Source organism: Schistocerca gregaria, chromosome 3 (assembly GCF_023897955.1).
Source record: "Schistocerca gregaria isolate iqSchGreg1 chromosome 3, iqSchGreg1.2, whole genome shotgun sequence".
Lineage (NCBI taxonomy): Eukaryota > Metazoa > Arthropoda > Insecta > Orthoptera > Acrididae > Schistocerca > Schistocerca gregaria.
In genome coordinates this window covers 869,565,841-869,583,953 of record NC_064922.1, presented here as the reverse complement: position 1 = coordinate 869,583,953, position 18,113 = coordinate 869,565,841, and the positions used below count along the sequence as shown (strand labels likewise).

General features: G+C 38.7%; 1 protein-coding gene across 1 annotated transcript in view; it reads left to right on the top strand.

Moving 5' to 3' along the window:
- The first annotated feature begins 2,810 nt into the window (after positions 1-2,810).
- LOC126355640 (beta-alanine-activating enzyme) overlaps positions 2,811-18,113 on the top strand; it is a 152,454-nt gene continuing 137,151 nt past the window's right edge. Inside the window, exons 1-2 of the mRNA XM_050006004.1 lie at positions 2,811-3,028; positions 3,389-3,727. Coding sequence (XP_049861961.1) covers positions 2,811-3,028; positions 3,389-3,727 — 557 coding nt within the window. The remainder of the gene's footprint in view (positions 3,029-3,388; positions 3,728-18,113) is intronic.

The window sequence follows — 18,113 nt, the reverse complement described above, 5'->3', positions numbered from 1 at the left end:
TAAAAACTATGTCCCAAACAAAATCGAGCATCTCAGCTTGTACTGAGATGGATGTACTGCACAAAACCGAAATCACACAACGGTGAGAATGACTACAGTTGGTACATTTGAGTCAATTATCCACACATTTCCTCAACATGGTCATTTATACCAACCATGCTATTAGGGGTATTGCAAATTTTAGTGATAAACATATCAGTAAATTAGCCTACTATGCCTATTTTCATTCACTGATTTCATATGGCATCATATTTTGGGACAATTCGCCATTAAGAGAGAAAGTATTCATTGTGCAAAAGCTTGTAATTAGAATAATAGCTGGAGCCCACCCAAGATCACCTTGCAGATATTTATTGAAGGAACTCAGGATATTCACAGTACCTTCGCAATACAATAAAGGAGTGAATTATGCTTCCACGAAAATCTTTGGTCATTTATCAGATAGTATCAAAGACTGACTGACAGCCAACCAACATTTAAAAGCAAATTAAAAGAAATTATGAATGACAATTCCTTCTACTCAATAGATAAATTCTTAGAAATGAAGTAGTAACTATAAAAAATAAACAAAAAATAGTTAATTAATTAATATAAAGAAAACATATGTTAAAGTGACACTTTCCAGATAATTACAAAATGTCGTATTCATGATCTATGGAACAAGCATTAATGAATGAATGAAATTTTGGGGTATTCAAATGTAAAATAAGAATTGTGATAGAGTTTATGTACCAATAGTATATTTTCAATTAATAACAAACACCAGAAAAAATGTGGACCTTCATGTTACAGAGGTTGGTGAAATTATTGATTTTGATAAATGATTCCCATCCTGCTGTAAGAAGATTTTTAGATGCAGGGAAACTGAAGGATTCTCAAGAGATAAGAAGCAGGTATTTTCTCTCAAAGATTCAAGCAATTCAAGTTATGCAACAAGGTTGCAGAGGTTGAAGCGTCTGTTCACAACTCTACTGTTACATACAGATTGGTTTTGGGAAAGTCATCGTCGCTACCTTATCTTACCATGCCATCTGAAAAGGTATACAAGGGCAAAGTTCCCAATAAACTTCAAAAAGATGCAGGAGATTGATAAGTTAGTGAAATGTGTTCCTCATGATACGATTGAATTTTACGAGAACAATGTAAAATGACCAACAATGGATACTCTGAGTGAATCTTTGGATCTCTAATAAGTCATGTGTGTTTGTTTGTTCCTTCATGAATTTAAATTATATTCGCTCCCAGTAGTAATACATTTTGTAATTAACATTACTGTTGTCCAGTAATATGTTTTCAATAAACACACGTGCTTAATATGCCATATTACATTTATTAATCAATACAGGTCGTGAATTTACTAGTAACTGCAGGACTGAAAGGCGTTAAATCCGTTTTTGAAAAACAAAAATAAATGCAGTTTAAACATTGAAATTGTACTTTCACTAAAGAAAATTTACATTCTAAGAAATTACTTTATACATAATAGGAGTTATAATCAATAATTATTTTGCTTGGATACATCTGTACAGTTTTTTCCTTCTCCTGGAAAGTTATGAAAATAGACTTATGCCTTTCAGCTCAGACCGATTCATTTACATCTTGTACAGAAGCCAGACGGCAGTTATAAGAGTTGACGAGAATGAAACGGAAGCAATGAGATAGAAGAGAGTAAGACAGCTGGTTATTCAGTCCGTACCTTGAGCAAGCGTTAAAGGAAACCAAACAAAAGTTTAGGGTAGAAATTAAAGTCCAGGGAGAAAAAATAAAAACTTTGAGGCTTGCCTATAACATTTTAACTCTTTCAGAGATAGCAAAGGTCATGGAAGACCAGCTGAACATAATTGTCTGTGTTGTGAAAGGAGGACCTAGGATGAAAGTCAACAAAAGTAAAGCAAAAGTAATGGAATGTAATCGAATCAAATCTGGTGGTGCTGAGGGAATTAGGTTAGGAAACAAGACACTAAAAGTACCGGTAATAGATGAGGATTTGGCCAGGAAAATAACTGATGATGATCGAAGTAGAGATGATATAAAATGTAAAGTGCTATTGGCAAGAAAGCGTTTCTGAAGTGGAGGAATTTGTTACCATCGAATATAGATTTAAGTGTTAGGAAGTGTTTTCTGAATGTATTTGTCCGGAGTGTAGCCATGTATGGAAGTGAAACATGAACGATAAACAATTTAGACAAGAAGACAATAGAAGCTTTCGAAACGTAGTGCTACGGGAGAATGCTGATTAAATGGGCAGATCACTTAACATGCGCTAATACTGAACAGAATTTAGAAAAAAATCAATTGGTGGTCCATGCTGTCTAGGAGGAGGGATCGGTTGACAGCACACATTCTGATACGTCAAGGAATCACCCAGTTTAGTACTGGAGGGAAGTGTGTGGGAGCACAATCGTAGAGGGGACTAATAGATGAACACAGTAAGCAGATCCCGGAAGGATGTAAGCTGCAATAGTTATTCGGAGTTGAAGAACTTGTACACAATAGAGTAGCATGGAGAGCTGCATCAGACCACTCTTCGGACTTAAGAACACAATAACGAGAGTCTCAACCCCGTGCAATCGCTCCCAAAAGTACCTCACAGATGTAAATTGCCGGTTTCAAGTGGCATATCTTTGTGAAAATGTTTGAATGTGGCAAGCGTAGTTGCGCTTTGAGCTTGAGTTGTTTACGTTATGCATTGGAAGGTGAAAAATGTAAACATTGTGTTTGTTTACGCAGCATTTTAAATGTCATACTCTTATAAAACACATCCTTTGGTCCTTAATTGAAATGGATGAATAGCCGTCGCCTCCAGAAATATGGCGACATTATATGATTTATTTGAAGCTTCTGTTGCAAAAAACGAAGCAAATGTTGCGCTAGTGTGGAAAGACTCTGATGTTTCTTACGTCAAGTACGGTCTTCTTCGAGAATGTGCAATCAAGATTTGTGAGTTTTTAAGTGGAATTGATCAAGAAGAATGCTTCGTAGGTATTTTAATGGACCGTGTTCCACTTCTGTGCAGTGTTGTTTTAGGGTAAGCTTTTTATAGTGCAGTAGAGTATGCATAAGAAGAATGAGAATGCTGTTAGTACTTGTCTGTATGTATTGTTGTCAGTTGAAAATATCGTAGTACGATCTATGTAAATAACTCGTAGTATGTTGTATTTTGTTGTAAATGTAGGTTAAATATTTTGAGTTAATATGAGTAAGGTAACCTACTCGGTGTTTTAAGTACACTACCTGTACCCCACTTAATGTAATCAAATGGGACCAAATAAAATTCAATCGGTCTATTGCGATTTATGTGGATTTTGATGATTTGACACTAGCATCTGTTTATTTGTGGACATTGTGCAGATAAATATTTCGTTTTCAAACCCTTTTTTGTTTGCAGTGTACTGAAGAAGCGATTAGCTTTTGCTTTTATAGATGATAAATCGTCTTGCCAACGGAACTTGAGTTTTGTGCGAAAGTTGAACATTTGTTGGATAATATCAACATCTGATGTGTCACAGACTCGGCTGTTGAAGTACGCAAGGCTTAATAAGAGTATCACCTTATGTGGCTCCACGATTTATTTGTGGGATATAGGATCTGAAGCAATTATTCATCAGCCAAAGCTGCACAGTAAATTCAGTTATGCCTACGCTGTACAAACGTCAGGCACAACTGGGGAACCAAAGATCGTTAAAGTACCTCACAGATGTGTAATCCCCAATATCCTGGACTTTGGGTAAGTAAACAGTAACTGTTAAATGAAGACACATTTGCTTATATGATTTCTTATGAACGTGAAGAATAAATTGTCATATCTGTTGTAAATGAATGGTCGAGGAGAGAGGTTTTGGGGCTACAACGACAAAATAAATATAACGACCTGAAAAAATACCTCCGTAAATACGAATGTCAACAGAAGCGTTGCGTCCCTGCATACACAACTTAAAACACTGATTGGTGCTCTTTGCTAGATTGATATTTGCCAGAGTATTTTAAAAAAAGTGGGCTGGTCTTGTTTGTAGAACAGGTAGAAAGAAAATTGAAGAGACTCCCAAAAAACATGTTAAAATCACATGTTGGACCCCCCCCCCCCCCCCACCTGAAATCTTGGTTAAGGCAACAGACAGATTTGTAGTGCAGCCCAAGATCTATGTTAGGTTGTAAGGTGACAGTTTGTTTGTGAATTGGCAAAGGCGATGAATGTGAAAACAGAAGGTCTGGTTGTGGTAACAAATTGACCTGTAATGAAGACTAATGTTTACGTGACATACTGAAAAGGGAGGTGGGGGTCCAATACATAACATTTCTCCAAACAATCATTAGTTTGCCTTCATTGTAGAAATGTCACCTTGTGCTTGCTTATCCAAGTCATAATTTTTGGAAAAAAAGAAATTAAATATCTATAGGGCACTGAGGGCTCGAGGAGGTTTTGGGTTTAACATCTTGTAAACTAAACCCAGCTCTTGCTGCCTGGATTAGGATTTGAATCGTCACCTTCCAGAATACCAGGCTAGGGTGCTATACTGTACCATGTATATTGTGCTGTGGGCTCAGGGAAAGGCTTAATAATTTAATTTGCAATAGGATGTTTGAGAAGAACACAAATGAAACGTAGAAGACTTATCTTCAGAATTGAGAAAAACTGGAAGTAACGTGAGATTTGTAAACACGGAGAATGAAGAAAGATAGGCATGGTTACTGGAAGGTAAATGTTGTTACACATGTAGCATTCCTCCAAGCTGCATACTATGCACCACAAAATCGAAGGTACGCTAGCTCTCAAGTCCATAGACACAAAACTGAATGTGAATCGGACAGTTGTTGTCACCCTTTGCTCACAATGCCTCTACACACAGAAAATTTTACTTGTGATAAGGACCACGTGTGTTTGTGGCACAACTTGACTAGAAGAAGGGATCGGTTGGTAGGACATGTTTTGAGGCATCAAGGGATCACAAATTTAGCATTGGAGGGCAGCGTGGAGGGTAAAAATCGTAGAGGGAGACCGAGAGATGAGTACACTAAGCAGATTCAGAAGGATGTAGGTTGCAGTACGTACTGGGAGATGAAGCAGCTTGCACAGGATAGAGTAGCATGGAGAGCTGCATCAAACCAGTCTCAGGACTGAAGACAACAACAACAACAAGGACCACGTGTATGATGAACATCTAAGGAGTGGTTTTTGTAAATGAAAGCTACAATGGAACCTCATTTATCTTGACTAGGTGCTGTAGTTCATCCATATTGTCAAAAATCTGAATAATCCAGAAAGTCAGAAAAAAATTAGAATGACACAGGTTACAAGCCAAGAACATGCTCGTATTTATTTCACATAAATTCACCTATTACACAATATTTTAATCAAAATTTTGACCAGATATTGAAAAAAAGCAATGTTTTGTACAAGGAAATAATCAGTATGTTTCATTTGAGTCAGATTTGTATGTCATCTGTGTTCAGCATGATCATACAGGCCTTTCGTTGCTGTTAGTTTGGCTGAAGTTGTGTTCATCTGGCTGTCCAAGTAAACCTTTACACTGTCCAGGAGCTTTGTTGCCTCTGTATGTGTTATAATGCATTCACATTGAGCGTCAACATCATCAGTTAGTTGATTATTTCTTTGTTATCATCTGTAGACAAACAATGGCAATAATATTGTCATCAGAAATCATTAGTTTGAGCCTGAGATCTTTACTTTTCTGTTGTTATTCCAGTGCAACAACATTGAAGTCACAACACCAAACTCACCATCAGTGTGTTTCAACAATCCTTCTTTATCCATCCTAAGCAGTACATTTAATTTTTTGTCCATGTACACACTGAGGTCTTTAGTTACTTTCTGGTTGTTGTTCCAATATGACAATGTTGTAGCTAATAATCAGCATTAATGTTTTTCAACCATTCACCTTTATCCATCCATAGAGTGCATCTAACTATTTGTCCATGGACTCTACCATCTTCTTCCTCTTTCCTGCTATTTTACGTTTGAACAATACTGTACTGTAGAACTCAATATTAACTTTTCATATGACACCATTCCAGGATCTATGAATGGCAGGTGATTCAATTTAAATTTAATGTTTATCATCACTGATTATTGTCACTATTTGGAGAGACATGAGAATATTGGCTGTAGGGGTACAATGGACAATTGGTATTATTTTGTTAAACTGCACCAAGGAGGTTGATGGCAACAGTACTGTCACCTTTCCACAAACGGGCCAGTGGAGTTAGATTGTTGAGTGAGCAAGCTCATATATTTTGTCCTTTTCTTGGCAGTGAAAGTAAATTTGCTTGCTCAAGATATTTTGTGGTGTACTCCAAGACAACGATATTACTAAACAAGTACAGCGATTAAAGTCCATGGATTTAAAATTAATTTGACACTATACAGCAATAAATGTTTAAAACGTTTTCGTAAATGAAATGGCAATGAGATACACTGGTCCACTTAAATGGTGGCACATCGTCCAACATAGCCAATCTAACCTGATGTCTTTTTGTAAGTAAGTTCTCTTATTAACTTAAATAGGTCCAACATAGGTAAGGTCTAGATCACATCCAATGCAGAAAAACATGCCGAAGAGTACCTTATTAAAGCTATTGACATATACTTTGGCTTTTCACCAAAACAAGTTAGGCAGCTTGCCTATACCCATGCAGTTTCTTGTCAACGTAAAATACACCACTCTTGGACCTTCTTTGGAATGGCGGGACCTGATTGGTTTTCAGGCAACTAGTTAGGCATGGTGTACTAGCTTCAACAAGCACAACACAGCCTTATTTTCTGGCAACATGAACAATGTCTAGACAAGACTGAAGCTGACCCCTGGTGACACCTGAAATGTACACTATGTGGCCAAAAGTATCCGGACACCCCCAAAAACATATGTTTCTCATATTGGGTGCATTGTGCTGCCAGGTACTCCATATCAGTGACCTCAGTAGTCATTAGAGATTGTGAGAGAGCAGAATGGGGTGCTCTGTGGGACTCATGGACTTAGAATGAGTACAGGTGATTGGGTGTCACTTGTGTCACACGCCTGTATGCGAGATTTCCACACTCCTAAACATCCCTAGGTCCACTGTTTGCGATGTGATAGTGAAGTGCAAACATGAAGGGACACGTACAGCACAAAACTGTACAGTGAACCATGAAGGGACACGTAGAGCATAAAAGTGTACAGGCTGACCTTGTCTGTTGCCTGACAGAGACCACCAACAGTTGAAGAGGGTTGTAATATGTAATAGGCAGACATCTAACCAGACCACCATACAGGAATTCCAAACTGCATTAGGATCCAGTGCAAGTACTCTGACAGGTGAGAGGTAAGAAAACTTGGATTCCATGCTCGAGCGGGTGTTCATAAGCCACATATCTTCCCGGTAACTGCCAAACGGCACCTCGCTTGGTGTAAGGAGCATAAACATTGGATGATTGAACAGTGGAAAAACATCATGTGGAGTGACGAATCTAGGTACACAGTGTGGCGATCTGATGGCTGGGTGTGAGTATGGCGAATGCCGGGTGAACGTCATCTGCCTGCGTGTGTAGTGCCAACAGTAAAATTCAGAGGTGGTGGTGTTATGATGTGGTCTTGTTTTTCATGGAAGGGGCTTGCACCCCCTGTTGTTTTGCATGGCACTATCACAGCACAGGCCCACATTGATGTTTTAAGCACCTACTTGCTTCCCACTGTTGAAGAGCAATTCAGGGATGGCGATTGCATCTTTCAACACGATCAAGCAATTGTTCATAATGCACAGTCTGTGGTGGAGTGGTTATACGACAATAACATCCCTGTAACGTACTGGCATGCACAGAGTTCTGGCCTGAATCCTACAGAACACCTTTGGGATGTTTTGGAACACTGACTTCATGCCAGGCCTCACCGACCGACATCACTACCTGTCCTCAGTGCAGCACTTCACGAAGAATGTGCTGCCATTCCCCAAGAAACCTTCTAGGACCTGATTGAACATATACCTATGAGAGTGGAAGCGGTCATCAAAGCCAAGTTTGGGCCAACACCATATTGAATTCCAGCATTAGTGATGGAGGGCACCACAGACGTGTAAGTCATTTTCAGCCAGATGTCAGGATACTTTCCATCACATAGCCATCCAAAGACTGATAGAGTAGTTGCTTAAAGGGATTACCTGAAATAGGAAGGGTAACAGCTGCTGAAAGAGGATCACTTATCACTAGTGCTTGAGCTGTTAGGCAAATGGGAATAGTGTGCCACCTTTTCTCATACTCTGTAGGGTTAACTTCAAGCTCCATTTTATCAGAGACGATCCTGTTGGGAGCAGAGGTAGTGCCTATCTTCGAGGGTGAATAACAGGAACCAGCCTCTTGAATACATGCAACATTTTGTGGTACACGTTCAATGCTCCAAAGGCCATCCTTGCTTGCTACTAATTGACAGCCATAGCTCCCATTTATCCTCTAAAGTCAGGTTTTTGAAGTGAAAGTGCTGCCAGACTTTTATCTTTTCCTGCTCACTTAGACAGAAGTTTTTACTGTCCCTTTAAGAAGTTTGTAAACTCAGTGTGCAATGTAAGAGTGACAACAAACAAATGACCAATGACAATATACAGCCTCCCAGGTATTGTGGAGAACTGCTCTGCAGACACAGTTAAACCCAGAAATATATTGGCTGTATTCAAAGTGACAGACATCTCTCTCCTAAACAGGAACATTTTCACTGATAGTGACTTTTCTGCCTTCATATGTAACAGATAGACCAGATCCTAATCCTGTTGCTTGTGGTTTAATTGCTGAAGCTGACCCTTCAGCTGTTCACGAATGTGATGGTAAGCCTATGCTGTCAGCAACAAAGCCTGAAGAAGTCATGCCATTTGAGAAATCAAAGCCGTGAAAGACAATGAGCAAACATAAAAGAACTTCAGCAATATTGAGAATTCGTGAGAAGATTCTTCAAGATGAAGAAGATGAGGATGAGGCTGACCTGTTTCTTAGGATTCTTAAATCATTTTCGTACAAAATTCAAGGTGATTAATGGATTCAGTGCACAAGTTCTCATGTGTTGTGTTAAAAATAACGTGATAGGACTCTTTTATGAATGTGTGAACTGTAAAGATACTATTGAGTATTCAGATAAAGACTGATGAAAATATTGGACATAATTTTATGTCAAACTGTGTGTATAACAATGATAACACAAATTAATTTTTGTTGTTGTTGTTGTTGTGGTCTCCAGTCCTGAGACTGGTTTGATGCAGTTCTCCATGCTACTCTATCCTGTGCAAGCTTCTTCATCTCCCAGTACCTACTGCAATCTACATCCTTCTGAATCTGCTTAGTGTAGTCATCTCTTGGTCTCCCACTACGTTTTTTACCCTCCACGCTGCCCTCCAATACTAAATTGGTGATCCCTTGATGCCTCAGAACATGTCCTACCAACCGATCCCTTCTTCTGGTCAAGTTGTGCCACAAACTTCTCTTCTCCCAAATCCTGTTCAATATTTCCTCATTAGTTATGTGACCTACCCATCTACTCTTCATCATTCTTCTGTAGCACCACATTTCGAAAGCTTCTATTCTCTTCTTGTCCAAACTATTTATCGTCCATGTTTCACTTCCATACATGGCTACACTCCATACAAATTTTTGTAATTTTGCCATAAATATGTAGGAATTTATATTAAAATTTACTGCGAGTATCAAAGTCAATACATTTCCTGTTAATTAACCAATCTCACAACTAAGTTAAATGATAAAATAGTATGTGCCATAGGTTGGTTTACTTGGTATTACTGTGCTAAATATTTTTTTTTTATGAATAGTCAAACAGTGAGAAGCCATAGTTATGTTGAAGCCATGTACTAATGTTCCCACATAAAAAGATCTCCGTCTTCTTTTCCTTCATCATTTGTCCCACATACCAGTGCGGTCCACTACGTAGGTCCAGTGTCTCCATTTCACTCTATCACTGGCTGCATCTGGATGGATGTTCACGCATTTAAGGTCTTTATGAATTGTATCAGCCCAGCACCGTGTAGCTCATTCTTTGGGTCTTCTGCCAACGACTTCAAGTTTGCAACCCCCCTTGGCAGTAGAGTCATCACTGGCCTGTAAAATGTGCCCAAACTGTTGAAGATGACTCTTGTGCATCTTGTCTTGAATTGGTGCTACATCTAGCTGTTTCCTAATGATGTCATTGGAAATGTGATCTAACTTAGTGAGGCCCACTGTCTACCTTAGCATCTTCGTTTCTATTATACTTGTGTGGTATTCTGTCTCAACACATAAAAGGTCAATGGAATATTTAAATAAAAGCTGGGAAAAAAATCTAGAAAAAACGTGGGCTAATCAGCTCTGGTGTCCCCTACATCCATAATATCAAACACTGTGCAAAAAACAAACAAATAACTTATGAACTGGTGATCCAGATTAATAAGGGGCAGGTACTGCACCTACCACATATAAGTAAGGATTTACAGTTCAAACCTCAGATAAACATTTTGATTTGAAAGAGAAGAAAAAGAAGTCCATGTCCATCTACCACATGTAGGGAGTCTTTCATCTAAAGTACGTCAGACTCTTGTGAAACTTAAAATGAAATCACTCTCTTACTCTCAACCAAAGACAGCCAGTTTTGTCATTTTAGTGAAGGACAGTCTGATTAAGTATGACGGTGGCTTCAGCTTGGTTAGAGTGTAAAATGTGGTACTAATCTCTCAAAGTTGACGGTGTATTATCCACATTTGTATTGCCTAATACCCTTCATGTGTGTCACCAATATGTCCATTGTAGATGACATGCAGCCAGTATATATACCATTGCCACCTGTGTGGCATCTTACCAGCTATTTGTATATGTGCATACAAGCTTGTTGGCATAGTCCACAAGTTTTGTCAGACAGGAGGGCTGTATTCTCAGTCTTATGGCTTGCTCGGAAGATGATAGGATATTTCTCAACTAAAATACTCAAAGAAGAAAGTTTTTTTTTACGGTTCTGTTGATCAAGCAAAATGAAGGCACCTACCATCATCTGTATGGGAGACTGTCGTTATCATTGTAAGTGGGGTTTCTGTGTGTTGTTAATATTGCAAAGAGGAATATTTTTCTCCAGACATTGGGGAAACTATGGCAGAGTATTTTGCTCAAATCACTGTCATCACACTGAATCTAGCTTTCTGCTACCAGTTGGAGATTGTTGAGGGGAGCAGCCGAGACCTCACTTCGGCCAGTAGTGAAGTTTGCAACTGCAATTTTTTATGAATGAGAGCCGGATTTAGTTTTGTCTATAACACATTCCATATTGCAGGTTTCTGGCGTAGTTAATCACAATATGTTGTGGCACCTCTCCACAGCTTCACAGCGTGCAAGTTCATCCCCCACAATTATTTTAACTGTAAGTGTGAAGAAGACGATTCACTGATATATATTATGAAACTGGTTTAATTAAACCTCTCAGACTTGGGAATGATCGAACATCTCCAAGCAGCATCACTATTGTTCAGTGGCCTACTAGATTTGTGAGAAGGACTTAGGAGTTGAGGTTGGCTATAACCTGACCTTGTCTTCTCTAGAGATACACATTAGTATCTGCAGGTGGGATTTTATGTAGCTGTTGAGTCAGAAGATAATGAGCCATTGGGAGGAAGACTGGCTGGAACTGACACTAACTTCTGCTTGTTTGAAATTGTGTAATGTGAGTGTAACTTTGTTTACTTATTTATGTATTTCATGAGCTAGTTTTGTGCTTTTTTACACACTAATGTAGGACATAAAAAACTATATTATACACAAGAAATAACAGAAAAGAGCTCTGTAGTGGAACAACTGATAACAGCATTTGGTAATTTCATACAGTAGCATCAAATTACAAAAATATAAAAGTCAAAATACACATTTATTAATTACTAATAACATTTATTGTGAAACTATAATCAGTAACAGACTGTCCTATGTTAATTAGATTAATTGGTCTCCCATGTAATGTTTCTGGAGTATCTTTTTGAGCATTTTGCTAAATTCATTGAGGTAACTTATGTTTTAAAGTACTCCTTATGTCTCACACTGCCATGATTGTTACACAAATGCTTGTCCACTATAAAGGTATTATTCAAATAGCAGATTAAGTTTTCATGCTCCTCATCATTCTTTGTAAACAACTGGATATTACATGGATGAAACTGACAGTTTCAAGGACATGTGAGATAGACACTTCATGGAACACAGTATTTGTACTAGAGGTGTATTGAAACGTGCTTCCATGTTTTAATGACTCTTTTCTACATGACGAATGTTCCTCTGTGTTTTTCACTCCTGAAAGAGATTCCATATGTGATGAGAGTGTCTTGAAAAGTGTACTGTTTTGAGTGTTTCATTGTCACAGACCCTGCTGATGATGCTGAAGGTGTATCAAAAGCTACTTAGTCCATGTAAAAGTTTTTCCTTATATGTATTTGTAAATGTCATCCATCCATATTGCAAGTAGTTTTGTTACTTTTTGTTGGTTGATTAGAGTAATGTCAATGACTAAACGATCAATTTTAGATGCTGACTGTTGTGCAGAAGTAAAATTTTTATGCGAAATCTTGCATTTGTGTGATATCTCAGGTTTTCTTTGAATTATTGATTAATGGTATGCTTCTGGGAGTTTTGCCAAGGTGTTATTTCCATTTTATGCAGCATTCTATAGAAACAACAACTAGGCAGAACACCTGGAAACACACCATCTTTTCTTTGCTCAGTAATAGTTTGTTGGTGTTTAGCCAGCTAATTATTGTGTTGTTGATTTATGAATCATTTGTCTTAGTTCCTGTGTCAGATGACTAATGAGTAATAATAATGTGGTAAAGTTTACTGGTAGCCCCTTTTTAATGTAGCTTGGGAGATCATTAATAAACATTATAAAGAAAAATGGACTGAGTATTGACAACTGTGGAGGGCCTTGTTTACCAATTTTTTCATTGGATTGTAAAATTCCCTCACTTTGTGATACGATCACTGCACTCTATTGCCTGACCTGTAGATAGGATCGAAATGTGCCCCTATCCCATAATTTAGCATTTTCTGTAGTAGTAGTAGTAGTAGTGGAAGAAGAAGAAGAAGAAGAAGAAGAAGAAGAAGTAATGCATGCTTTTCAAAATCAGATACTTTGTTGAGATGCAGGAAATTCCTGGTGTGAGCTTTTTTGCATTAAATCCTCTATCATTTCATTTAACAAAGAGTACAGAGGCAATTAATCGACTTTCTCCTTCTGAAGCTAAACTGTTAACTTAGTAAGCAGTTTTTACAAGAAAATTTATAACCCAATTATAAATTGTTTTTATCCTGACCTCCGAGACTCTCACTAAGATAGATCTAAGCCTACAATTATGTGTGTCCATTTTATGACCCTTGCAATGTTTTGTATGAAGTGGTTGTAGCCTCATTCAGGCCTCATGGAAGAGGGAGAGTCAGTTTGTCAAATTCTATATTCAGTTCTGCAGTCATACATGCTGGATGGTGCAAGCAAGGAAGCTTAGTTATTGGCACAGGCGTTTCCCGTAAATATGCCTTCAGCATTCACATCTACAGTGGGTTTATGGTTTTTATTTGTATTTATCATCATCATTATTCCTGTGCAGCTAAAAGCAGTACTGAGGTAAGACATAAAAATAGTACAGGAGTCCTTCTTTTCTCTGATGGCCTCTGTGCTTTTTCATTCATTCAGCCCAAGTACCCACCAGAGAAGAAAAAAACATCCAGTACATCCAGCATACTCTCCACCTACAGTAAAGGCAACAGATAGATGAGTCACTCATTGGGTACCTGCAATATGGGAATCCATGGAAATGAAATTTGTGATGCAGTGTCCATGAAATTATATTCTGAACACAGAATTATGACATATACTGTTCACCTACATGCCATTGCATCCCACTCAAGTGGGGTTGTTACTTCAAAATTTTCTATATAATCCAGTCAATGAGTGCATCTAAGAGGGGTGTAGAGTGTGTGGACTATGCAAAAATTGACTTCTTTAGGAATGGGTAGGTGGCAACCATACTAAAAATCCCCACTCCGTGGAAGGTGAGCTAGACAGGAGGTGATGGAAAGGTCACATTTTTTAGTTGTTTGATTATATCACAAAAATGGTACACAGTAGAAAAAACTGTTCCAAATAAAAATGAAAGCCAATTAAATTTACTGTAAAATTATCTCTATACATATTTGTAGAATTCCCAAAGGTCTTTGAGATATACATTGTTGAAAATTGATGATATTTGAAAAAAATCATTCTTACCTCACTCTTTTTGTCAAAAATTTTTGTCTAGTGCCTCCCACTGTTTTATTCAGAAAAATTGTCAGAGAGGAGGTTGTAGAGCATTAAATTTCCTTCAGTGTGATGGAAACTTTTGCACTTTATCTTCAACAAATCAAAAGTTATAAAATTTCTAAGATGTAAGTTCAGTTTCAGTGCTCCTCTAGGAATGAGTGCCTGGAGTGCCTTTGTGTTTTAACTGCTGCTTGCTTTTTTTATGAATAACAACATTTTAACAGTGGAAATAATGTAATTTCAATTGAAACACTTCACTTTTTATAATTACAACTTTTGTTATATTATTATGATAATCGCAGCCCTTTCCTGAGGACTGAGAAAATTGTGTCAATAGTGACAGGCATTGTGGGAGATGATTTAATCTTATGTTATGGTGCAGTCACAGTTGGAAAATCAGAAATGGTAAAAATGGAAAACTTGAAATTCATAAAAATCAAACTGTCATGGAAAGATTGTGTACTTCCTCCTACCTCAATGAACTTGAAAATCAAGACTGACAATGAAAGGGTGTTGTGTGTGACGTCACGACGGCGCAGAGTTTAGTTTGTGTGTGTCGTGTTTGTAGATGTTTTGCTGTGGTCGGTGATGTCTTCTGGTGGTGTTTATGATTCGCATGTTATGTGGTGTATAGGATTCATTTTTGTATTGCTGCTTGAAGTGTTCAGTTGTCGAGTGTGACTGTTAAACAGGAATTCTTCTACAGAAATTGGTTTCAGTGAGTTAAGAATTAAGTTTCTGTTTTGTTTAAGTTATTGTAGTGTTGTTTGCTGTATGTCGTATTGTAAGTAGTATAATTTGTGTCTTTTGTTAGGTATGGATATGACTGATAAATATTATAGTGCTCGTTTGTTGATGGATCTTTGATTTTGGAGGGAGGGTGAAGGTTGGGTGGGGGGGGGGGGTTGGGTGTGTGTGTGTGTGTGTGGAGGGGGGGGGGGGGAGGTGGCGTCGTCGTGAATGGTCATTTCCACCATATTGGTGACGTCATTGGTGAAAGCAGACTGGTGGAATCAGACACTTCTGTAATCCCGAAAATTTTACTTATGAAAAGAACCACATGCATGATGAACATCTAAGGAGAGGTTTTTGTAAATGAAAGCTACAGTGGAGCCTCGTTTTTCTTGCCTAGGTGCCCATCCATATTGTCAAAAATCTGAATAATCCAGAAAGTCAGAAAAAAATTAGAATGACACAGGTTACAACCAAGAACATGCTCGTATGTATTTCACATAATTCCACCAATTACACAATATTTTAATCAAAATTTTGACCAGATATTGAAAAAAGCAATGTTTTGTGCAAGGAAATAATTAGTATGTTCATCCATTTTGGAATGAAATACATCACAGATTACACACATCAGAATGCATGTACACACAGTTCACGTAATTTGCATAAATAATGGGCTGCTGATTTGCTTACGTGATGATGGCACCTGGTAACAATACAGATGGGTTCCGTTGGATTTAAGTCAGACGAATTTGATTGCTGAGGCATCAATATGAGTTAACTATAATGCACCTCAAACAGCTGTAGCATGGTTTTGGCTCTGAGACACTGACAATTATACTGCTGAAAGATGACATCGCCATCGGGGCAGATATCAAGCGTGAATGGATGCAGGTGGTTCGCAGCTGTCAGTGTGTCTTTGCCTACCACCACGGGTCCCATGATAGTGAAGGAGAATGTCTCCCACAGCATAATATTGCTACCATCAGCCTACATCCATGGCATGCTGCACATTTTGAGCTGCTGTTCGCCTCTATTACGGTATTTGTGGAGATGACCATTGGCCTAGCGTAGCAAAAATGTGTGTTACCTGAAGAAACAGCGTATTTCCATTGATTGACGGTCGAATTGTGGTGGCCCAATACCCACTGGGGTCATAATTGATGATGATGTATAGTCAACAGGGAACATGTAGTTGTGGGTATTGTGGAGCTCCATATTCAACAATGTACGATGAATGATTTGCTCTAAAACTCTTGCGCTTGCATCAGTGTTGTGATCTGTCAGCACAGATGCCACATATCACCATCTATCCTACGTTGCAAGGCAGACAAGCCTTTAAACCTCATGTTCTGTGAAGAGTCTTGGATGTCGTGCTATTTAGCCACTAGTGGCAGTCTTTCCACGCATGCTCAAGACAATAGCACATGAACATTCCACCTGCTCCACTGTTTTAGAGAGACTCATTCACAGGCTCTGCGTAATAATAATCTGCCCTTTGTCAAAGTTGCCATCTCAGTGAATTTCCCCATTTGCAGCCCATGTCTTTCATAGGGTGCTCCCCTGTCCATGTCTGCTCCACTTAAACATTTGTTAACATGTCATGTGCCCGCAATGACACTAGGTGGCATCCAATGTCATCATGGGCAGTGGTCATAATGTTTTTTCTGATCTGTGTGTGTGTGTGTGTGTGTGTGTGTGTGTGTGTGTGTGTGTGTGTCCACACGTACGCTCCCCATCCACACACACACACACACACACACACACACACACACACAGATCAGAAAAAACATTCAAACATTATGACCACTGCCCATGATGACATTGGATGCCACCTAGTGTCATTGTGTGTGTGTGTGTGTGTGTGTGTGTGTGTGTGTGTCCACATGTATGCTCCCCATCCACACACACACACACACACACACACACAGAGAGAGAGAGAGAGAGAGAGAGAGAGAGAGATCTTAAAAGTTTTTTGTTATCTCTAGGAAACTTGTGTGTCCATGTGTGCCAACAATGTTAGCAAAGCTTCTGCTACTGTGGCTTGCAACCTTCTCGAATTTAAGTTAGTCATCCCCTAAGAATGCAACTTGAAGAAAGTCATATTAGTTCCAGCGAAAGGTTTACTTCTCTCATTTAAAAATGGAGTTTGTGGTCGGTGTTCATTGCTCCATGCTTAGGTGATGTAAGGTTGAACCTCAGTTTCCCCACCTTCTCCCCTAATCATGCACTGATCTTCTACATGCAGTGTAATTAACTGATTACTATGTACATATTCTTTTATAAACTTGTTGCTAATGTCCATATGGTGTTCTCTTGTGGCAGCCAAACCTGGGCAAGTGGTGCTGCTGGCTGGCAAATACATGTGGTCCACTGGACTGGGATTGCTGGCAGCCAGGCCATAGATAACTCGTAGCCACCCCCCAATGTTCATGTTATTAGGGGGTTTAATTATTTGAGTAGCCTCTCTTATTTTCCATTGCTGCTACCAGGCAAGCATGCGAGGTTCTTGAAACCTGATAGAACAGCCACATTCCTGGTGGTGCTCTGCTGCAGCTGACTTCTTGTTCTGTCCTAGTCATGTGTAACGCTCATGCTTTGAAATGTGAATGCCAATGTTGTTTCCTGGTTTCACCAACATAGACTTTGCCGCATTCACAATGAAGTTTTTAGACACATGCAGTGTGGAGAGCATTCATTCATTGGATCCTTAGTGGGCCTAAAAAATCTCAGTTCTTGTGGCCACTCTTGAAATATTGGTATAGATCCTTTACAATGGAGAACCTTGCCTATATGGTTGCTGATGCCTCTCACATACGGTAAGCAAGCAACAGAAAGAGTTTCTACTATACCCTTGTCTTTTGTGGCTTCGCTGTACCTCATAGTTCATTTTATGTCTCTGTTTTTGTATCTATTTGCATAGAATGTCGTCATGAGTTCATTTAGTTCTTCTTGTAAGTAGTTGGTGTCACTAATCTGATGAGCTCGGGCTGTCAGTGTATGTAGCATAGAGTTCTTTTGTGCTGAATGGTTGGTGTGAATCTGCATATAGGTATCTCGTGGTGTGTTGACTACCTGTAGACTTTATGGCTT